The sequence below is a fragment of the Stigmatopora nigra genome, chromosome 4 (genome assembly GCF_051989575.1).
Source record: "Stigmatopora nigra isolate UIUO_SnigA chromosome 4, RoL_Snig_1.1, whole genome shotgun sequence".
Classification (NCBI taxonomy): Eukaryota; Metazoa; Chordata; class Actinopteri; order Syngnathiformes; family Syngnathidae; genus Stigmatopora; species Stigmatopora nigra.
Genome location: NC_135511.1, coordinates 3317389 through 3341572, shown reverse-complemented (window position 1 = coordinate 3341572; position 24184 = coordinate 3317389). Strand labels below are relative to the sequence as shown.

The 24184-nt window shown below is 40.0% G+C and overlaps 2 protein-coding genes across 5 annotated transcripts in view; both read left to right on the top strand.

The window, feature by feature from the left end:
* The first annotated feature begins 231 nt into the window (after positions 1-231).
* ckap2l (cytoskeleton associated protein 2-like) lies at positions 232-8985 on the top strand. The gene is made up of 9 exons (XM_077715164.1): positions 232-437; positions 1941-1998; positions 3696-3756; positions 5079-5893; positions 6037-6232; positions 7074-7232; positions 7316-7373; positions 7940-8072; positions 8148-8985. Exons 1-9 carry the CDS (start codon positions 398-400, stop codon positions 8422-8424), a joined length of 1797 nt encoding a protein of 598 aa, XP_077571290.1. The 5' UTR covers positions 232-397; the 3' UTR covers positions 8425-8985.
* A 7881-nt stretch (positions 8986-16866) lies between these two features.
* The window catches only part of LOC144196003 (PDZ and LIM domain protein 5-like), a 47134-nt gene continuing 39816 nt past the window's right edge, over positions 16867-24184 (top strand). For all 4 annotated transcript variants that reach the window (XM_077715967.1, XM_077715966.1, XM_077715965.1 and 1 more), the window contains exons 1-2: positions 16867-17000; positions 18035-18156. In XM_077715967.1, coding sequence (XP_077572093.1) covers positions 18058-18156 — 99 coding nt within the window. In that variant the 5' untranslated portion in view covers positions 16867-17000; positions 18035-18057. The remainder of the gene's footprint in view (positions 17001-18034; positions 18157-24184) is intronic.

Below are 24184 nucleotides of genomic sequence, written 5' to 3'. Positions count from 1 at the left end.
TAAAAATAAAAATATTTTTAAATATATAATGACACTGTGCAAAAATTCAATGTGTATGGAAGAAGCCATAAATAATAAAATGCCGTTTAGAAGTCCCGGAATACACTTTGAATATTGGCAGTTGTTTCTCTACAGTAACTTTTATTATTTATTGCGCTAATCGAAACGATAATATTAAAGTAGTTTCAAGAAGAACTTCACCTCCCATGTTGCTTATCGGCTGATTGAGCTTGTTGCCTTTTGAGTTACGTTTGGGCTGGACACTTTCTCATCTGGCAACCCAAGGAGCGTCACAAGGCGGGACATTCAAAACTCCTGCGACGAACGCGTCGATTTTATCATTTTCCTCTTTCCATGTTAATATAATAGAAGTGTACGTTCTCTCAAATTAAGAGATATGGACGACGGGGACCCTGCCACCGTAAAAAGCAGAAAAGGTCAGAAACTTGCTTTAATTTCTAGACAATATCATTTTGAGGATTTATTAAAATTGTAATGCTAAGTATGCTAACCCGGAACACGGTAGTACTGAACGATACAACTTCGAAGAAAAGTCTCATTTCCATGGTTATACTATTCACTATTATGAATTTAACCGCCAATTTTAGTATAAAAAAAGAAACACTTGCGCTTGAAATTGATCATTTCTATCTGTTAAAACGGACTTAGGAGCTGAACTAGCTACATAATGGGTGTGTATACATGCATGTCTGATTGACAATGTATGAGGTAGATGACAAATACTACCTTATGTCTGTTTTAACAGATAGAAATGATACATTTTAAGTTCGATTGTTTCTTTTTTTCTTAAAATTGTGTATGTGTGCGTGCGTGTATTTGTGTGTATTTGTATGTCTTTGTATGTATTTGTACAGCTCTGAATTTCCAGTGGCATTGAGGTGTTAGTCATTCTGCTGCGTTTTGTTCACAGCTCGTCCCATGGCTGAATGATTCCAAAAAAGACTTAGCAGAAAGAAGCCATTTATATACTTCCTTTATCAATCAACCCGGAATGACAGCAAGCACACTAATTCAGTGAACTATATATACCAGCATGCACCGCGCACTACTTCTACGGGAAATAGAGTCGGCAGCTGCTTGCCGTATAGTTGCGAGACCTGTTGCAGCTCAATAATGATCCATATATACGGCGCAGGGTCAGCTTTTGATAAAAAAGGCTCTTAGGTGTGTCTTATAGTGCTGAAAATACAGTTAAAAAATAAGCCCAAAAATTAATTAATTAAAAAAATGAAAAAAAATATATTTTTAAAACAATCCCAGAAAATAAATTAATTTGGAAAATAGGTTTAATAAAAATAATTATAAAAACAACCCCCCAAAAATTACTTTTAAACATGTTTTAGTAATATTAAACCACTAGTTATGTGTTACTTTGTTAATAGATGGCAAATACATACAAACAAAATAAAACATTTTTTCCAATCCAATATCCTGTTTTTGGTGTTTTTTCAGAGGTTTGGAACAAATTAATTTTTGTTTTTAGTTGCTTTCAATGGGTAACGTTCGTTTGAATTACGATAACTTACTTATTTTTAAGGTGAAAGCAATAAGCTTATGTACGTACGGCACTAAAGGCCTAAAAGTCCCTCCATTTTGTCGTTCAGTACAGAGAAGACGTGCAAAGGAGTCTTTACTTTTTATTACTGATTTTGTTTCAATAGCGTAGCGAGGTTAGTTGGTGGAATACGACTGTCCGAATTGCCTTGCAATATCAGTCAATATGTCGTATGTTTGGACAGTCATTTGCATATCAAAGGGTTTGGTAACTAGAAAATGTTGTACCTATAGGCATTCCTACGTAGAGGTAAAGTTTCGCTATTTTCATTTATCTATCACGCATTCCGCAGTACAAATGGTAGGGGAAACATATTAAACAATGTGATGATAAACTAAAATGCCATTGATCTTTTTTTACACAGAGCTACGCAAGGAGAAGTTGATGGAATACTTGACAAATAAAGCCAAAAACGTCTCCAAGTAGGATGCTACATAATTTTTTGGTTGGAAGGTCCCGTATTGATCCAAATATAAGACGATGTTTTTTTGCATTGAAATTAGAACAAAAAAGTATCAGACGCCTTAAAAGCTGGCCTAGAATTTGCACCTTTAATGGCTTTAAAGGTCTTTAACCCTTTGATGGTTAATTGAATTAAATGCCTTTATTGTCATTATACAAGTATAATTAGATGTAAATCTTCACCATGAAGTGCACAAATAAATAATAACTAAGTAATAATTAAATAAGTAGTCAACACCAATAAGTAGTCAACACCAATAAGTAGTCAACACCAATAAGTAGTCAACACAAATAAGTAGTCAACACCAATAAGTAGTCAACACCAATAAGTAGTCAACACAAATAAGTAGTCAACACCAATAAGTAGTCAACACCAATAAGTAGTCAACACCAATAAGTAGTCAACACCAATAAGTAGTCAACACCAATAAGTAGTCAACACCAATAAGTAGTCAACACAAATAAGTAGTCAACACAAATAAGTAGTCAACACAAATAAGTAGTCAACACAAATAAGTAGTCAACACAAATAAGTAGTCAACACAAATAAGTAGTCAACACAAATAAGTAGTCAACACAAATAAGTAGTCAACACAAATAAGTAGTCAACACAAATAAGTAGTCAACGCAAATAAGTAGTCAACGCAAATAAGTAGTCAACGCGAATTAGCCGTCAACGCGAATTAGCCGTCAACGCGAATTAGCCGTCAACGCGAATTAGCCGTCAACGCGAATTAGCCGTCAACGTGAATTAGCCGTCAACGTGAATTAGCCGTCAACGTGAATTAGCCGTCAACGTGAATTAGCCGTCAACGTGAATTAGCCGTCAACGTGAATTAGCCGTCAACGTGAATTAGCCGTCAACGTGAATATGCCGTCAACGTGAATACGCCGTCAACGTGAAAACGCCGTCAACGTGAAAACGGCGTCAACGTGAAAACGGCGTCAACGTGAAAACGCCGTCAACGTGAATACGCCGTCAACGTGACTACGCCGTCAACGTGAATAAGTCGTCAACGTGAATAAGTCGTCAACGTTAATACGCCGTCAACGTTAATACGCCGTCAACGTGAATAAATCGTCAACGTGAATAAGTCGTCAACGTGAATAAGTCGTCAACGTGAATAAGTCGTCAATGTGAATAAGTGGTCAACGTGAATAAGTCGTCAATGTGAATAAGTGGTCACATAGATAAGTAGTCAGGTACAAAATTTGACTGAGGTGGTTAGCAGTCTATGGAGTTTCAGTGCATGTACAAGATAAGAAAATAGTGTAGATTAGGTCCTCCTAGGTGGAGAAGTCGTGTTGATGCAGTTATTTTTTTTTTTAAATCACAGTAGATTAGTTTATTCACATTTCAAATACCAGAACCCATTCATTTACAAATTTGATTGCGTTTTAGTTTGCATTAAATGTTCTTTCTGTCACATTTATCGTTATAATCATTTGTTTCAAATGTAGTTTCATTATTTTGTGTATAAAAATAGAATTTGGTGTTCGAAAAGTCTTTTTTCAAACGTGAGTCTTGAAAAAGAGGGGGTCGTCTTATATTCTGGCCAATACAGTACTTTTTGGGGGGGGGGGAATGAAATATTACTCTCCACAAGGGCTGCTCTCTGGCTACTCTTGTTGAAATTAAAACATTTGTACTCCACAGGCCAAATGTCAGCAAGGATCCAAGGAGGAAACCAGAAACTACAAGGCCTTCTGCACTCCAGGTGTGTCTCACAAATGAAAACAAAATGATTTGGATTATTTCATTCACATTTGGAAGTGGTCAGACTCTTATCTGAGGAAATAAGATTCCATGTAGTATTTAAAAACAATAGTCATGTTATGTTGTTGGAAAGGTTCCGTATTTTACTCACTTTACGACGCAACTTAAATTGTTGGCCTATTTTAAAACTTTCCATATAGTACAGTAAGTTCAATAAGTATTTGCACAGCCTGCTATATTGCAAGTTCTCTCACGAATAAATCATGGAGGGGTCAAAAATTTACATCATAGGTTTATTTGAGAGAGATAATCCAAAAAGCAAAGTCCAGGAATCACAATGTATAATCTTTAAATATGATTTTGTGTTATACAGTTGCAAATAATTAGTATTTGAATACTTGTCTATCAGATAGAATTCTGACCGTCAAAGAGCTTTTAGTCCACTTTTAAAAGTCCCCCTCCACTCCATGTATTATCCTGAATCAGAAGCACTTGTTTGAGGTTTACGTACATGCATAACGACACCTGTCCAACCCACATAATCAGTTAGACTCAAAGTTGTAACCTGGCTAAGACCTGTCCATTTCACCAATGATGTGCTTTTTGTATTATAAGTATTACCTGGTTGAAATCAACTGATTACATAGTAAAATGTGTCCTCTTTTTTGGTTTGAATGAAAACCTTCAGTCCAGTGGTTCTTAGCTCTGTTGGATCCGCCAAACCCCACCAGTTTCATATGCGCATTCACTGAACTCCACCAGTTTTATGTGCGCATTCACTGATTCAAGGATTATAGATTAGTTGATTGCGATCATCTGCTGCTTCTTTCAGCAGATTTCCTCATTGGCCTAACAGTCTGCACTGTTTCAGTTGAGAGGAAATCCTGCACCCTCTTGGCCATTTCTGGAATCAGTTTGACACCTGTGCACTAGATGGAGCTGCGCTAAAGGGAATGTTATACCATGATTTATCGATATTGATTCATATAAAAGTATTTTGCGTGCGCCTTATAGTGTGGAAAATGGTGTTTTCAAAAAAAAAACTCTTGAGCAATGCTTACATCTGGTGGCAGAAATTTACATTGCGGGAACTGGTCCATATATGGCAATGATGATAGACATGTAAAATGTTTTCTATTGTTTTGGCCATATATATGTTCCAGCACTAGCCCAAATTTTTTTTGTTGTCATAAATCAGCGTCATAGATGGCGCTGGACGTCTAATACACTTTAACATTCAAAGAATGATCACAATCACAGTCAACAAATAAAATAGGTGCCCTATAAATATGTATTTACTTAAATAACTTGTTTTACTTGCAGACTGTCAAAGGCAAAGAAAATATAGCTCCTGTCATCAGGTTTCATCAGGAAACTAAAAAAGTTAAACCCTTGGATCCTCTCAACAAGAAAAATCCTAACCGAAAAGTGCTTTCCGTTGCGAACAAAGAGAAGTTTCAATCGAACTGTTGTCAGCCCGCGCAGAAGAAAAAGCCATCTTGGACCGGAGCTTCCACAGTTTCTTCTTTGAAGGCGACCAGTCGTTTGAAAAAGCTACCAAATGTCTCTACCCAGCCTGTTGGAAAAACGGTTTCTGTTGCAAAGTCCTCAAGGGTTACATTTAATCCACCGCAGGTCAAGACATATTCAGCCAGGCTGAGTCTATGTCCTGTGGTCACCACTAGGACTGGGCTCATTCCTGCCATGCTCCGACCGAGGGTCACCAGACCTCTCCCGGCAGCAGATGCCAGAGTCGCCCCTTCGAGAGCTACCATTCAGTCTTCCAAGGCCACATTGAAGAAAATTCCACCACAGAGACCGACTGTACCGCAAGTGCCGCAACCTGTCCTTATTAAACAGCTACTTCGTAAAGGCCGATCCGAATCAACTGTGACCGCCACGTCGCTTCGTGACAAAGCGGCCAGCCAGCCGTTGAAGCCAACTGTACAGAACTCTCGAGTTGTTTTGAGTAGGATGCAAAAAACAGCCAGTGCTAAGACTGTTGATGTTCTTACGAAAAAAAACAACGTCCCCGTAGGGAAGCAAATGCCATCAAGGACTGCGGTCACTGTCAAAGGTCAAGCTAGGTTAAAGACCAACCTGCCAACAGCGAGCACTGCTGAGCAAGAAGAGCGAATGTAAGCTTTGATCATTGAACTTATTTTTTTTTTCACTTGATGCCTCTCCCAATCGAAACATATTGGACCTCTAGCCTGTCAATGGCAACCAATAAATTCTGTTATATATAAGCGCATCAATTTTGGTTCACATTTATCCTTAGGAAAAAACTGCAGGAATGGCGGGAAGCTAAGGGCATTTCCTACAAGCGTCCTTCCACGCTGGTGAAACCAACAAGCCGACACACTGCCGCTGGACCGGGACCATCCTGTGCAACCCTGAGGTCCCAGAAGGACTCTCGGTCGTTCATCTGTGATGTGGACAGCTGTCTGGCTGACTGCATCAAGCTGCTCACTAAGGTATAGTACATGGGTACTCGGACATTTGGTCGCCTGGACGTTTGGTCACTTGGATGTTTGGTCGCCGGACTTTTGGTCGCCGGACTTTTGGTCACCAGACGTTTTGTCGTCCGGACGTTGGGTCCCCGTTGGTGCCCGGTCTTTTGGTCGCCAGTCAAATGGTGACAGAGAATCAGTACTGTTGAAAACAAGAGTGTAATATCTAAATATCTACTGTTGATTCATGAGAGCGAGAGGTTAATATCTAATTACTGTTGAAACCAGATCTCAAAATTATATTCACAAGAGTTTAATATCTAAATATCTACTGTTGATTCATGACAGAGAGAGTTTAATATCTAAGTGCCATGACCTCCTGGCTTGGTCGCATCACAAAATTTTGATCATATCTCGGGCGAATTATTCGATCGAAATTTTCGTCGTAAGACAAGAATGTCGCTTGGCGAGGCGGTCTTATCACAAGGTTCGACTGTATATATGTGCTTACCGTGGCGGGCCGTCAGGGTCTTCAAGGCCTTCTCTGCTGGCCTAAGAAATATATGAATCATATATTTTGTCCATCAATACATTATCAAATAATTCCAAATTGTCTGTTAGCTTCCTTTCATTGCTTTTCCCCTGAATGCACTACTTTCAGACGTGTGTTTTCATATTGAAGCATTTAACCAATCACATTTCAGCCATTATTTGCTGCCAATCGATTTAAATTTTCGTTGTAAGACAAGAATGTTGTATGACGAGCAGTCGTATGACGAGGTATGACTATTTGATGTCTATCAGCATAAATCGCACTGAAAGAGTTAAGGACTAATTTGAAAAAATGTCGATGGCACATCATCAGGGTTGTCAAGCAGCGGAGGTGAGGAACATTCTATCTCGGTTGCCGCCCATCTCCCAGAAATTTGCCCAATTCTGGGTTTGTCAGCTTCGCCTGATGGAGCTTGAAGGCAACCTGGACGTTCTGCCCGTCTTTGAGGAGGCTGTACGCGCCACGGTGGAGGTCAGTGTTAATCCTTAGTTAAAGTGAAAAGTGTATTTTTGTTTGTACTTGGCTAAAAAATGTGCTTCTGCTTACTTATGCAGCCAGTGGATGAGATTCGTGCGGTGGTCTTTGAAATCCTGAAGAAAAGAGACACCCAAGGTAGCCTATATGTTCAAATTTATGAACTAAGCAATCTTTTCTTTAATTTGAGTTAAATGTATGATAAGGGACAGCACATATTAATGAACATATTTACAGTCATGCTTCTATTTATGAATGACTCTCGGTGCGACATTTTTAGGCTACAAAAATATTTAGATGCAAATGAGTGAGTCGAGATACAAAAAAGACCCAAGTTTCAGACCCCCCCCCCCAAAAGTAAATGCATTTCCTTTGTTATTTTATTTTGAAAATATTGTCGCGTATGCATTGATTCTCACTTTAGAGACCTTTAGTGGGCTCTCATTTCATCTCTCGCTCTCACTCTCTCGTGTAATGACAATAAAAGCATTCAATTCAATTGGCTATCTCACAACAACCACTATCCATGTTTCAAGATTCTCTTTTACCTCTCCATCTCGACTAATGCTTCCCTCATTAATGATTGCAAGTCCCCTGTAAGCGATTAAAAACCGCACAAATGCAACACGACACATTTTCGCGCGCTCACACTAATTTATAGAGTTTTAATTAATTTTGCATGATGTTTGGTCACTTTTTTGCAGCTTGCGTGGAAGGTGTAACAGAAATAGGTGCACAAACAGAGGTCGGTGAGGACAAGTCCCAGATGACAGTCCTCATCACCGGGGAGACTGGAACCTCGTCCAGTGTGAAGTACAAGATCACAGCCACTCCAGGGTGGGTTCTCGATCTAATCTGCCAGTTGAAACGATTTGATGAAATCATAATAACACCATGCCTCTGTTCCCGTAGAAGGCCCTCGACCCAGCAGCGTGAGCCAATGCTCGTTGACGGACACGAGGTGCGCTTCTTCACGCCAGTGCGGCGCTCAGTGCGCATCGAGAGCACCTCACGCCGCTACCCAACCGGTCTGAGAGAGCACGACCAGTGTGTGGCAAGCTTTGCTGAGCTTCTGGACATTGAAAAAGAAGAGGAGGAGGCGGGACGCGACACCATTTATGTCTACAGGGAGAATGAAGCGCTCAAAGACAAGGTTGTCGTCCGGGTGGTGACGGAGGAGGATGCCTAGCAATTAGGTGTGTGTCAGGACGTGTGGTGTGGCAGTTTGTAAACAAGAGAAATTGATTTAAAAAATCATAATAATAATAACACTGGTTGAAGGCAATAGACATCAGCAATAAAATGCCGTCCTCGGTATAGGCAATGCTGTGCAATCGTAACTTTTCAAGAACAAATTTCCAACCGTTTGTTGTATGGGTTAGGGTTAGATGGCTGCCATAATAAACATTCCTTGTCACCCTTCCCAAGATGATGATAACCGTTCAGCACAAACGTTCCTTCAGGCCATCTGCCAAGTTCAAATTACTATTTGGATGTCTACTAACTATATACCGTATTTTCACACCTATAGGAGGCACCACCTGAAAGGGTGCCATCTCAGTTGTTAGTGTATTTTCTGTTTTTTTGTCTATAGAAAAGGCGGTCGTTTCAAAGGACGCGCTGCAATGGTTGTGCTATCATGACACACGTTAGCATACATGCATGTTAGCGTGTGTTTTTTAAAAAGGCAACAGGAGCAAAACTGAGTTTGTTTGTTTTTTCTTCATGTAATGTGTATTCACAAAAATACAAGTATTCAAACCTCTATAAATAAAATCAGTCCTCATCTTCTGTATCCGACATAGAATTCAGCCAAGTGGGCGAGTTTGCCAACATTGTTGGGTGTCATCTCAATGTTAGGGTCAGCTTTGTCGCTGTGGGGTTTCGTAATAGTGATTCCAGCCTTGACGAAAGCTCAAACTAAAGTGCTTGCGGGTACTCAGGCATCGACAATCCACTCCGAATCGTCACGTAACTCGTGCGACGCTGCCTGCCCCTCTTTGTATGGAGGGTTTAAAGCGCTACACGGAAGTCAACTGCCTTGTCACTTGTCCCGGATGTTTTGAATGGATTTACCGTAATGCTTGGAATATGTGGGGAGGCTATTCTTAGGGCGAATGTTATTGTAGATTGAATGCAATAAGTAGCATGTCGACAAGAAATAAAACCAGCCAGTCAAGCTGTCAGGGCCATACACAATTTTGAAGTTAGTGCATAAACAAGATGCAACAAGGGCATTTATTCACGGCCAAACTCACTCAGAACAGTACGTGACAGAAGAAAAAAGTAGTTGTAACAATAAGTACTATAGTGATAGAAGAAAAAAATAGTTATTACAGGAAATTGTAATCCTACTCCAGAAAATTTACACCAGCATAGAAAACATTGAGATTAATCTTTGAATTAGGGTTCTCGGCAAATCATTTTGAATATGCCCTTGTTATTCGAAATGAATGCTATCTTTAACGCCTGAGTTTGAAAAACATGTACACACACACACACGACTGGGGGTGCAACGTCGTTCGGCTAGCTATCCGGTTGGCTAATTAGTCGTTCGGCTAACTGTACGTTTGGCCAGATGCCCCCTCGGCGAGATGGCCCTCGCCCACGTCAGTCGGTGTTATGGCTGGCAGCCTGGACACACTATGTAGGAGGTGTGTGCTTTCTTTTCTTTACAGGTATCTGCAGCTGTGGCTCCACCCTTGTGACAGAGCCCTGCCCAGGCCAACACAGCTGTAATTAATTCCCCAATCATCCCTCCTGCCCTTATTTAAACCCTTTTCAGTTGTCAGTTCACTCCTTGCCCTGGCCTTTGCCCTTGTCCTTGATGTCTTGCTGAGTTGCAGGCTTGTGAGTATGTTACTCCCTGTTATATTTTGTATGTGTTGTTAATGATTTTGGGTTGCCTAGGGGGACTTGAGATAAGTTTAGACACCTTTGGGTATACATATAGTTTGTGCATTTAGACACAGTTATTCCCCTGTCTAGATTATATTACATCAGTTTAACAGTGGCATCCTTCGGTCTTATTTCCTGTATTTTTGTGGGTGTTCATTTGGACACCTGTCTGGGAGGGGTTTTTACCGTGTTTATTTGAGGGTGCCACTTTAATATCTCGTGCTTCCCCTATGTTATCCCGTAGTCTGTTTTAATGACTTTTAAATGACTGAAGGCTACTTGCAGTGTTTGTCCGACCTCATCTTTACCAGAACCTGTCTGCTGTGATAGTTGCGACTCCCTGGTATATCATACGCCAGGGGGAGTCGTAACAAGTGGGGGCTCGTCCGGGAGATCATTAAGATCTGTTATCACAGCAGCAGTTTGGTCATTGGTGGTGCGGACTGCATGTGATGTAGGCCGGTGAAGGCTGGGCAAGCAGTGTTGAGGTAGGCACATTTAATAGCTATCATTCAGTCTAGTGTAGTGCTGTAACTAGCAGGATGGACTTTGATGCGGTAGAGTTCCTTTTTTAACTTGGCACTGTAGATCAGGTTGACCAATGTACGTGGAGAGATCTGTTAGGTCTTGCCGCTCATCTAGGGTTCACTCTGTCCAGGACTACCAGGCTAGCTGAATTGAAGCAGGAGGTTATCCATATATTAATAGCAGCGCAGTACTTAGAAGCCACAGGAGGAGCATCTGCGGGTGTTTCCTCTCAGTCCCTGGTCAATTCTGAGGAATCAGGCAGGATGGAGAAAGATGAGGTAGGTAGGTATGGTGTCACCTTGAATGTAAAGGCTCTAGTTATAAATCCCAGGGCTTGTTTAAAAGGAAAACCAGAGGGATATGGTGCTGTTTGGAGCAGGAAAATTTAGAAAGGGAAAAATTGGAGCAAGAGTGGTTTGAAAAGGAAAAGGCATTCGAAGAAGAAAGAAATAAAATAGCACAAGGCAAGAAGAAAATGCCCGCCACGGAGATCAGCCTGCAGAAAGAACCCCAAGTTCCGGTGCCGAGGCCACGCAAAGTACTCCTGTCGCCACTGGGGCCACCAGTCGCACCCGTGCCGAAGCCACTAACCAGGCTTCCGGTGCCGGCCGGCCTTCCAGGCACAGTTCTTCCTAGCACCGTTCTGGCCTGCGACTGCCCGCCCAGAAGTGGTAGCAATGCTCCGGCGCCCCTGGATGATGGTGCCGGCGACTGCAAGAGCGGCAAAGCTCTGGCACCCCTGGACGAGGGAGTTGGCGAGCCTCCGAGCAACCAGGGTAAGGTGCCTGACCGTTCTAAAATTCTAGTGTCTCCTAAAGGAAGGGGGCTTGGCCAAGACTCAAAGGACCGGCGCGGAAGCCCGCCAGATCGGCCATGGCTCATCGGCCGGCGCGGACGCCCGCCAGACCGGCTATGCCTTGTCACCGGCCGGCGTGGACGCCCGCCGGACCGACCACTTCCTCTTCTCATTTCTGGCTGGCGTGGACGCCCGCCAGATAGGCCACGGCTCATCACCGGCCGGCGCGGACGCCCGCCAGACCGGCCACGCCTTGTCACCGGTTGGCGCGGACGCCCACCGGACCGACCACTTCCTTGTCTCGTCACTGGCCGGCGCAGAAAAGGGACGCTGGCGCAGAAAAAGACGCTGGTGCAAAAGAGCGCGCATTAAAGCACGCCCGCACAAAAGAAGTCGCAGAAAAGCACGCTGGCGCAGAAGAGGACGATGGTGCAGAAATGGAAATAGGCAAAAAAAAGAGGGCGCATTAAAGCACGCCCGCACAAAAGTTGGCGCAGTAAAGCACACTGGCGCAGAAGAGGAAATCGGCGCAAAAAAATGGAAGCCGGCGCAGAAGAAATTATGTATGATGCCCTATCTCGGGATTAGGAGAGTTTTAACAGGAGTGTATTGATTGATTGAGGCAGGTTGGTGGTTCGATTTCGTCAACAGGTTGACTCTTGAGGGGGGAGGTGTTACGGCTGGCAGCCTGGACACACACTATGTAGGAGGTGTGTGCTTTCTTTTCTTTACAGGTATCTGCAGCTGTGGCTCCACCCTTGTGACAGAGCCCTGCCCAGGCCAACACAGCTGTAATTAATTCCCCAATCATCCCTCCTGCCCTTATTTAAACCCTTTTCAGTTGTTAGTTCACCCCTTGCCCTGGCCTTTGCCCTTGTCCTTGATCCTTGCTGAGTTGCAGGCTTGTGAGTATGTTACTCCCTGTTATATTTTGTATGTGTTGTTAATGATTTTGGGTTGCATAGGGGGACTTGAGATAAGTTTAGACACCTTTGGGTATACATATAGTTTGTGCATTTAGACACTGTTATTCCCCTGTCTAGATTATATTACATCAGTTTAACAGTGGCATCCTTTGGTCTTATTTCCTGTATTTTTGTGGGTGTTCATTTGGACACCTGTCTAGGAGTGGGTTTTACCGTGTTTATATGAGGGTGCCACTTTAATATCTCGTGCTTCCCCTATGTTATCTTGTAGTCTGTTTTATTGACTTTATTGTAAATAAAAATAACTGAAGGCTACTTGCAATGTGTGTCCGAACTCATCTTTGACCAAACCTGTCTGCTGTGATAGTTTCGACTCCCTGGTATATCATACCCCAGGGGGAGTCGTAACAGTCGGCTAAACATCTTTAGGCAACTCGACCGACCACGCTGAGTCAGGTAAGATCTTTAGCCCGAGCTCAAAGCCGACCCGACCTGAAATTCGAGTCTGGCCTAAAATGTCAATCATTACTTCGGGTTTGGGCCGGGCTTCTCTAGCTGATTTTTTTTTTATATACTAAAATGATGCGTGGTCTTACTTGCTTTTTTATTTTTAATGTGTTTATGAAAATGTATACTAAACATTGTTATCAAATAAATAATTTGGAATAAAACAGATAGTGTTGTAATGTAATTGCAATTGGAGGATGAGGCGCAGATCCAAAGGATGCTCTGGGCACGTCACAAGAACCCCGCCCTCTTAATAACCTTCCCCCTCCGCAATATGGAGAAGCAAGAATATAAGGATAAGGAAAGAGGAGAACTGAAAAGACAAACACGCACAGTTTTGGAAAATTCAAATTGATTTTTGAATATGTGAAATGTACTCTCTTTAAAACAGCCAAGCTGCTATGCTTCTTTTGTAACCAAAGGAATTGTCCACTAACACCGCCTACTTTTGTGTCACCACCTACTTTTCTGTCACATGATCTTGTTTTAATAAAACCTGTTGATGTAGAAGAGGGGGTCGGAGACCACCACAGAGAGCACAGGGAGATTGACCGGGCTCTGTCTGTTTCTCTCCGTGTTCCCCCTTAAAATCTCACTCCATCTGTCTTGGTGTGCTTACTTGTGTTCGACCGTGTTGAATGTTCAGCGTGGACCTGACAGAACATGCGACAGAAACTCGCATTGTGTTCGCTGAATGTAGTCAATATGGTGCTTCACTTTAATACAAAAAGAGGTTGGAATCATTAAACATAAAACATGTATAAATGTTTATACAGTCTTGTGTAACTTAGATTTCGTAACAAATTTATGATCAAATTAGAGTCTCCAATCAGCCTACCATGCATGTCTTTATAATGTGGGAGTAAAGTATCCAGAGAAAACCTATGCAGGCCCGGGGAGAACATGCAAACTGCACACAGGTGGATTGACCTATATTTGAACCTAGGTCCCCCACTACGAGGCCGACACGCTAACCACTCAATCACCGGGCCACCCAAACATGAGAGTAAAATTATACATATAACAATGAAATACATTTTTAAATTATTTAACAAAAAACATTTCAGAACTATATGTACTGACCAAAGAAAACAAACTGGTGTATGTTGGGCTGTGTATTTGGCTGCGAGTTAATCAGTCTGACCCTCAGGTTATATAGAAATCTAATCTAATCGTTTGTCTTCTCCATCAACACTGGGTTGTTACTCTTGTAAATTGACATCAACAGCACGATACAATGACAAGAAGAACAAATCTTGTGAAATTTGTTAACCAGCATTTTAGATTGATTTATGATCATGTTGTTGTTCAGTATTGGATGGCTCATAAACATTGTACTATTGTTATAAACTCTCCCAGTTCAAATGGATTTGACATCTATTGCCGTCAATGGTGGCTCATGCTTTTTGGGGTAGTCAGTTGTCCATTTATCCTGTCCGGACTTCCTTCTTTCTGTCCGAGCAGTTATTAGCTGTAAATTATTACCCTTTCCAAATGATGTCCTCTAAGTAAATTGTCAGTACAGTTTTTCAGGTCACAAAACCCCTTTATATGCTAATGACTGTTCCAACATACAAAACCAGATCCAAGTTACGAAATTCCCATAAAGATAAATGCATTTGCAGTGTCCATTATTTTATTTTGAAATTTTCCAGATAATAATCGGACATAGGCTTTGTCGTCATAATTGTCGTAATTGCCATCATACCCAGAAACTGCATATGATGAAATTGGTAGTGCCTCTCCATAAGGTGCGTTTTCTCGGCAAAATACCCAAATATGTGATAATTTGGACTTGTAATTTGGCATTCTGCAGGAATCTCAATTGTTTTGACCTGGACTTCGCACCAGGTAGTGATACCGCTTCCTCGGATCCGGAGGATTAGAATTGTTTTGACTTCTGACACTGTGGGGTGAAGGATCATAGTATTCTTTTTTTAACTTAAAGAAAAAACAGTTAGTGTTGTCTGTTTACTTTATTCTTTACATCTGTATTTGTTCATATCACAATTGTATTCACTTCATATTTCCTGTTAAAAGATTGAGTAGAAAAATCTTAGTAAAATTATCTACTTATAAAATGGGTGGATATTTTATTTTGATTTAAAAAAATATGAATTAAAACATGATTTACTTTTGAGTGTCACATAAAATGATGTAGTGGGCCAGGTCTGATCCACCATCCTTGAGTTTAAAGCCTGTGCCTTAAAGCCTTAGTATTATTTTATTTAAGGAAATTGAATGATTTAATTTGTATTCCTTTTTCAGTATTTTTTAATACTAAAAGAGGGAAAATCCCAATTTTCTTCTTTTATATATTTTTTGTTTGATCGCTGTCAATCTTTCAAGTTCCTGTGGATTGGTCAAATGCAAATACGTCATTCAAACTCCTTTTTGAGTTTGAGACAATATAGAAATGTTCCCATACAATTATGCTTTATCCTCTGTAAAGAATGTCAAATATTAGTGTGCATTATATCAAAAACAATAAATGTACCTATCATTGCTGTTTTTTGTTTGCACATATACAATTTATTTTTTTCAACATGCGAGAGCAGGTGGCTGAAAAGAGGCTGGTTCCTTTTAATTCACATGAGTGATCCTCTAAATTTCATTTAAATGGTCAGATTAACAAACCACCGAGAGGGTGGGAGGGGCTACATTGAAGTGGGAGTGTACGTATGAGCGGGGGGAGGGGGACTTCTTATTTGATGGAGAGGTGAGCATATGGGCCTAGAATATGTAAATTGTTGGACAGAACAAAGAGACAGCCCAAGGGTTGGCTATTGTCTGGTGTTCACCTCATTAATAATCCTGTTATTTTTTTTGCATTTGTTGACCCATTACCAATCTGAATAATCTATCAAATATTGTTATGCAATATGAATGGTTTTATATCATGTTTAAATATGCCACAAAGTAATACATTTTTAATTTGGATAAAAATTACACTATTACAACTGCGACTGTATTTATTTTAAATTGACATTAAATTGACTGTCTTCTAATGTATTCCAGTGATTCTTTTGCCTGATTCCTGAGGGAGAGGTTTTGGATCGATTCCCACTCGGTGACGGTGTAAATGGTTGGTGAAACTAAAATTGCAGTTTTATTTTCTGATGAATTCTCGTGTTTAAAATAATTCTGGCCAGCTAGCTTTGCCAAAAAAATTTAACTGCGTTAACAAGTCTGTTTATGCCGATAGTTATGATAGACATGTAAAATGTCAAAAGTTTGATATCATTCCGGCGATATATATCGTCATGTCGTATATAGTAATTTCTTGCATATAAGCCGTATTTGTAACAAAAAAAAGATGGCTGAATCAAGAGTACGGTTTATATGCACACAAAACTTACAGCGTTGCTATACTGTTTTTCAGCAGTTGATGTCGGTAAATCAACTTCTATTATTTGTTGTTATTTTCTGTTTTGCAGTTAGAAAACCACCATTACTGGATTAATTAATAACTATAATAATAACCGATATTGACCCAAGTAATATGTTTTTTCATTCATACACTATTTCAAAAATACTTTGTGTGATGGTTTATTTTAAGATTTTCCCTTCAAAGTAACACATTAGTCCTCCCTATTAAAACCATTAATATGGAGGTAAAAATTGTGAAACGGGGCTGCTTTTACACGAGAAATTGTGAAAGTCAATGATTTTAAGGCAATTTTAAGTGTGCAGTCTATACGCAGGGTGGGGTGGCTTATATGCGAGAAAATATGTTAATAAAATATGAGGGAATGAGCGCCCCTTCCTTCAATGAGTTAGCCCAGGTCAAAAAAAATCTTCAGTGGAGACAACGTGTCCTGTCATTGTTATGCGGGACTGCTAAGAGCTTTTCCGTGGTGTTGTCTTCACCCCTCCCAAACTCTCATGTCATGCCAACACCCCCCTTTGCTCTCTCCTCCTCTTCCCCCTCCTCCACCTTTCTTTCCCCTCCCCTATCCCTCGGTGGGATATAAGAGCATTTTCTCCCCAATGCCTCTTTCACGCACAATCTGTGTGTTTTCTGGGACAGGGACACTCCACGGGATTATTTGACTATCCTCACCTGACTACCAAGGAGCTCTTTTTCTCTCTGGGGTTTTTAATTTTACGGTAAATGAGGCCCATTGACTTATTAGGCATGTTGTTTTATGTTAGGAAAGTAAAAATGATTTGCGTTTTAAAAATATTTTCCTGTCTTTTGTGTAATTCACTTTGATACAGTAAATCTCTGTGGCTATTATGCTCAAAGTAGAGTTGTTTGTAGGCGACTGTATTCACATTGTATTTTTTTTTTTTTACCAATTAGCATTTTCTCCGAATAAATCTTATTTTGAATTTTTCCACTATTTTTATTCAATGTTAAAGGATTTATTAAATTGTGATTTTAAAGATGTTAGAGGGTGAATTATTTTCTTATCAAGGAACCTTAAATTTTCATTGGATATTTTGTTTTTTAATTGGTTATTTTAGATATTTCCCAATCTGAAATGAATATATATCATTTAATGTTTACTGTAATTTATAATCATAATTAATTAATTTATGTATATTCTGAACTGCTATATCCTCATTAGGGTTGCAGGTTGTTATTATAATTCAATTAAAATTTATATGTAGTATTATTACTGTATTGCCGTAAAAATGTTTGGGATTTTATATTTGGCACTCAATCAGAACATATTATTGTTCATTTTAAAGAAATTCTAGATGCATTTAAAAAATAGTTTAGTTTATTATTAGAATCTAGACTGTTTATTTCACAGTGTTTGTATTTGAGAATTTGTGTTTAATTATTTTCTTTCATTGATTAATTTTCTCAACCGCTTATCCCCACAAAAGTCGCGTGGGGTGCTGGAGCCTATCCCAGCTAACCACAGGCACCAATCAGGGCAACCTGAATCGGTGGCCGGCCAATTGCAGGGCACAAGTACATGGACAACCATTCGCTCTCACACTCATCTAGGGGCAATTTACCGGGTTCAACCAGCCTTCCCTGCATGGTTTTGGGATGTGGGAGGAAACCACAGTGCACAGAGAAAATCCACGCAAACCCGGGGAGAACACACAATCTTACACAGTGCCATGCAAATCTTCATTTTATTTGTTTTGCCTTGATGAGTAAAGCATACTCTGCTTTTCCTTAGCACTTCTCAACCTAAGGAAAACCATGAGCACCAACTACAATGTCACTCTGTCTGGCCCCGCCCCCTGGGGCTTCAGACTACAAGGTGGGAAAGACTTCAATTTGCCCCTGACCATCTCTAGGGTAAGGAAGAAATCTGCTTCCCTTTGATTCAAGCCAATGAGTTAGAAGTACATACCGTGCATACAGAATGGGCCCGAACCATAAACGGAGTTTGCCTGTTTATTTTTATCAAAGTGGATGCAATTCAAAACAACTCCCATACTACAGAGGCTCTATCAAATGTCTAAAATTGGCAGCAAGCAGGCCGATGGCAACGCGAGACCGATGGTGAACAAGCCGCGGGGCCCTCTTTGGGTTGCTGCGTTGTGTTGTTATTACTTTGGATGTGTTACTTTTCCCACTAACTCAACCCATGTGACTTTTTAGAGAGTTTTTGACCACATTCATGTGTTTGCGTTTTTGGAGGTGTGTGGCATAAAAGCAGGAGGCAGTTATTAATTGGCAACTGACTTGGCCAATAAATCGGCAATTATTTTCATAGGCTTTTGGTTTCCAATTACGGTGAAAGATGACCAGTCCAGTCCGATTGGATTGAGCTGCTGACGTTGTCAATGGCAATGAAACATTGATCATTCAAAAATAGCCATCCCAATTTAACCCTCTCAGGGACAGTGGTCACTACATTGGACAAATATTAAAAGTTGACACCCGATGGGCCTCAATATTGGTGTGTATATTTGTGAGATTTGGGTGATAAAAAGTTATCAAAACAGTGAGTTTTCACTAATGGTGGTGGGCTTTAGGAGGGGTGGAGTCAAAGTTAAATGTAGGTTTGGCAACGTGCCAAACTCACTGAATAGTTAACAACGCCCAGGGCCAACTTTCAATTGATTTCCGATCGTCTGTGAAAATGCCCCCGAAGGGCCAATAAGCTCAAGGAATAAGGTGACATGACCACAGTGGCCGAAAAAGTGACGTTCCTATGCTAAAGGTGTAGCATGCCATTGCAGCATGAATGAATCTACCGTGTGTTTTACCAAGAAAGAAGAAGTGAACATTGGGAAGATGGCCCCAATATCCTTTTCCAAGGACCCTAAGGGAGTGGTAACCACAATGATTAAAAAAATGAAACAGCATTATGAGGAATTTGCGCCGTAGATACGGCCATGAAGCTTCCATGACGAGACATCTGCAGGTGATTTTCAACATGGCACATAGTTTGCAACAAAGGTTCCAGGAGATTGATGGCAACAAGGTCAGCGGCATTCTATAAAAGCATGTTTGTACAAGAAAAGATACAGCGGTCGCCATGTTTCTTGTGCGCCGAAATCCTCTAGAAAGAAGCTCCTCCTGTTGCCCCCACACTGCCTCGGGAAGATTCCATCAACGAGCCAATGACTCTCGAATCTGAGGAAGAGGACTTGAAATAAAGCTCACAATATTTTTTTTTTATTCAGTGAAGAGGAACTATTTTCGCTGTGAGTATTTACAGATTATTTTTAGATATTAATACATTACAGTCTTTTCCTATGCCTATAACTCTAATCTTTAATAAATACAAAACTTCTTGATAATTGTACTTGTGTACTTGTATTTTTGTATTGGCGCAAAAAGGTTTTAGTATGGAATGTAGTAAAGATAGGGATGATCTTACTTTGCGGTTTTTCGATTATAACAGCAGTGTCTGGTTTAAATCATCCACGATGTTCGAGGGATTACTGTAGTCAATGTAGACAATGGTCATGCTATGTTTTGATATCCATGTTCACGGGTTGTTGCTTTTTGCCGTTGGCTACAAATTGTTCATCAAAAACAGGAAGTACTTTGGTCTGGCTCTTAGAAGTACATACAAACATTAATTTTTGCATATATGTTCCCATCAGTCCATCAAATTTTTGCTGTGTGTTAGGTACAAAAAACAGCTCCCCAACAGCCCCTCTAAAGTTTTAAAATGGCGTTCCCTTTACTGATTTTTCAACATAGAGCTAAGAAAAGAATTCATGCTGAGCCACAAACTCCACAAAAATGTCTCTGGTACAAGTCCCAAACCAGACAGAAAGTCAGACATCTTGGACTGAAGTTGGAAACATGAGCGATTTTTGGCCATTTCTGCACATTTGAAAAAATGAGTTCTTGAGACTTTTACCGATTGGACCGGGACAACCATTCACACTCATACTCATCATACCTATCCTGCATATTTTGGAGGAAAACCATACAACCCCTGAGAGAACATTCAAACTCTACACATTAAAGATCGACCTGGGATCGAGGCCACAGAACTCTGAGCCCGACGTGCTAAACACTCGTTCACCGGACCTCTATATGTTTAGGTTGCGCAGTGAGGTTCTTTGAATGGTTTCATCATTTCACAGTTCAGTTTTTACAGCCACACCCACCCACTAGTGAAAAGAGTGCCCAATTTTGGTCCTCAAGGCCCCCTGTCCAGTCTGTTTTCCATGTCTCCCTCCACCAACACACCTGAGTAAAAATAATCAACTCATCATAAAACTGTCTAGAAATTATAACGATGCTGGTTATTTGATTCAGATGTATTAGTGGGGGGAGGCATTGAAAACAGACTAGATAGGGGCCCTCGAGGGCCGGAGTTTGGCACCCCTGCATTTCAGTCTAGGCCAGAGATGCCCATCCTTCCACAAATTCGTCACAAGGCAATGACCAAAAATATTCCTAAGTTCCATGAGCAGTATGTGTGCCAAAATAGAGGATATTTTTGCATCGATAAGAAAACGGTATGTTGTGTGTGTATTAATACATGATATATTCATTCATGGCTCCCCGATAGTGCAGTGCTTCCTCCACCTGACTTTGGTGCGGGCAGTGAGGGTTTGATTCCCACTCGGTGGCACTGTGATTGGCTAACAACCAATTTGGGGTGTCCCCCACTAGCTCCCCTCGGTTGGCTGGAATAGGCTCTGCCACCCCCAGCAACTCTTATGAGTATAACGGTGGATGAATGAATTAATCTAAAATCTTATTCTCCATATTAGTGTAAGCTTGTGCGGCAAAAGGATGCGGCACTCCGTGCAATGTAGACATTTATTTTTGTGTTTTGGTTCCACGTGGAAGATCATAACTCAATTTCCTCGCATAGAAAATCTGTTTAAAGTTAATTGAAAATACTGATGTACGATATAACTAGTGATCTTCCGATACAATACTCAGGATCGGTGGCCTATACAAATTTTTTTGGAGTATCGGACAGTAGAAAATTTGGTCCAAACATCCCATTCAATCCAGTAGTCTCGTGTGTTTTCATTACGACAGTGCTTTTTGGATGTGTAAATCAAGCCACTGAGACAAAGTCCTACATCTCATTAGAAACTAATAACAGTAACAGATCATTGTGTACTATCGTAAACAAAGCCTTTTTTTAGTGATTTCTCATTTACCGGTTAAATTATATTTTGTATTGTATTTAATACTGTAAAAATATGAGCATCGGTTTGGTATCAGCAAATATTAATTTGAGAAAAATCATATTGATCAGAAGTAAAAAAGTTAGTAGTGGGACATCCCCATATATGATACTATATTCTTTCATTTTCTGAACCGCTAATCCGTATCACTAAAATTTTGTAAAACTTTCTATTGATATTTTACGTGTCTGTCATCATTCCTCACTACAGTACACATAATAGAGACTCAGTAGTATACTTTTGAAGCATTTTGTAACGTTTTTTCCTCTGTCTAGAACCAAGACACAAGCTAATAGGTCATGTAAGCATATTGTAATATAAACCAGAGCACTTCTTATCTGCAGACTGAGGGCGGACAGTAACGAGCATAGGATGTTACACCCTGCGTTGCCAAATAAATGAGCTCCTGAACGCAAATAGAAGTCATCAGGATTTCATTCCTTCGCGAGGGTGGCTTTACTCTACCTTAGCTTTGCAAACCGTTCAAAATTAATCATTCTGCGTTTTAATTACTTTTAGAGTATATTTAAAAAAATACAAATAAAAAAGAAAAACGGGGCTGAGAAAAGGGCCCTGACCATTTAGTGTCACATTTTCCAAATACACACAACTCTGAAAGCAGGAATGGGATTAAGTCCTTTATTGCCATTGACGGCGATAGACCTAGTGACAATCTACTTCAAATTCACAACAGAAACATGAAAATAAGTCACGTAATTGGACGCTTATCATCATCAAACACTGAAAGAGTAAAATATTGGCCGTTGCTTTGAACAAAGCAGCATCTCGAGATGATGACGTCAAGGGAGGGAGTAAAATAAAGAGGGTGCCCTACTTATATATACTAACTATGTGTATATTTTACTATTAATGCTGTCCAGCTTGTATATTGTATCATATTAGCTTGAGCCCTTTGTGAAGAGATATACCTGATAACTGAAAAGAAAGATTTAATGATAAGCGGTACGGATAATGAATGAATGAATATTGAAATTCCATTTGCTGCTACTTTTGAATATGTTATTGCTTTGTGTGCATGCAGTTTTGTAAACTTTAATTTGTGCATTTGTTGTGAAAACTTAGTTTTATTACTTTCCTGGGTTGTTCACTTATTGTATTTCTGTGTATTTTAATATGGTGGAATTTGGAGATCAGGAAGATTACTGTATTTATTTGTGTATAACGTACAGAATGTTGTACCAAAAAACTGAAGCCAAATTCGGGTTTGCGTTATACTCGAATCCCCTCGGCAGCCGTTATAATGGGAAACGTACAAACTGTCTTTTGTCCGCCCGATGGGGTGCGAGAGTCCGTTCTATGGGCCAGTGCTCACACTTAAAAAAAATAACTCAAGAAGAATGGAAACATTGTTTGGTGAGTCTGATAATGATGAATCAGACATAGAAAATGTTATTATATTATGATGATCAATTAGACTTTTAGGATTTAAAATTGTAAATTCCATTTGAGAATTGTCTTCATACTGGTTTGTCTTACCAGATTTTCATACCATATGTTGTAATTATATATTTTGTCATAGTGTGTTCAGCATTTTCCAGTTACCAGCACCTGTGCAATCCTTTCTGTGAGCTGAGAAAAAGTGGGAAAAAAACAAATTATTACACAAATTATGAGTGCCCGTTATACATGTGTACTCGAATAAATATGGCAGTGTTCGTAGTTAATACTAATAGCTATTCCAATAAATGTGACGAACATGATCAAGCTTGTACTCAAACAATTAAAACTCAGTTTAAATGAGTTTTAAAGGAGTTCATTTTCCTTTCCATGTATGGATAAGGAGTGTAAGACAACCATTGAAAATAGTAATGAGACAGTCAACAGTCATTGCAAAGCAAGACTTACATGGTGTTTCTTTAAACACTATAAACTAGTTTGTTTCCGTATCCCACCCCATAAATCGCCCGTCACCATTTTACAGCCAGTTTTAATGTTCTTGCCCTTAGAAAGACTATGCCTGTTTAGCTGGGGATGGAAAACTTGTCAATTGGGTGGTATTGGAAGGAGTGTTAACCTTTCATAAGTTCTGATTCAGTTAACCTTTTTTAGAGCAATTGACTATTTTTATCATAAAAATGTAATAATATTAATTATTATGATATAATTATGTTAATATTCCTGATTATTGATCCTTATTTATTCATCCTCCAAGTAACTCAACCTCAAGTGGGTTGCAGGCATGTTTTATAGGATTATTTTTTTCAATTAGTAAATATGTTTATAAGATAATATGTTACAAGACAATAAAATTTACAAGAAAATCTGGGGACTCTTTGTTCTACTGGGTGGTAAACTCCTGCAAGTCATTTTATGTTGATTTTGGGGCTTTACTTAAATCTCTTTTTGTTGATTTTCGGCCATTTCCTTGCAAATTCCTGATCATTTTGGGTCAATTCCTGCTATGTAGGTTCAATTCACTTCCTGTTGATTTTAATGCATTTCCGGGCCGCTTTTTTTCAAATTTGGCATCATTTTCAGAGGTCTTTCTGTTCTGTTTTTATTTGTCACTTCCTTTTTTTGTATTTTTAATTGGGGGGGGTGGGGGTTGTACCCTTGTACCATACATGGTAGGCTGATTGGACACTCTAAATTGCCCATAGGTATGTGTGTGAGAGTGAATGGTTGTCCGTCTCCTTGTGCCCTGCAATTGGCTGGCCAGCAGTTCAGGGTGTCCCCTGCCTCTGGCC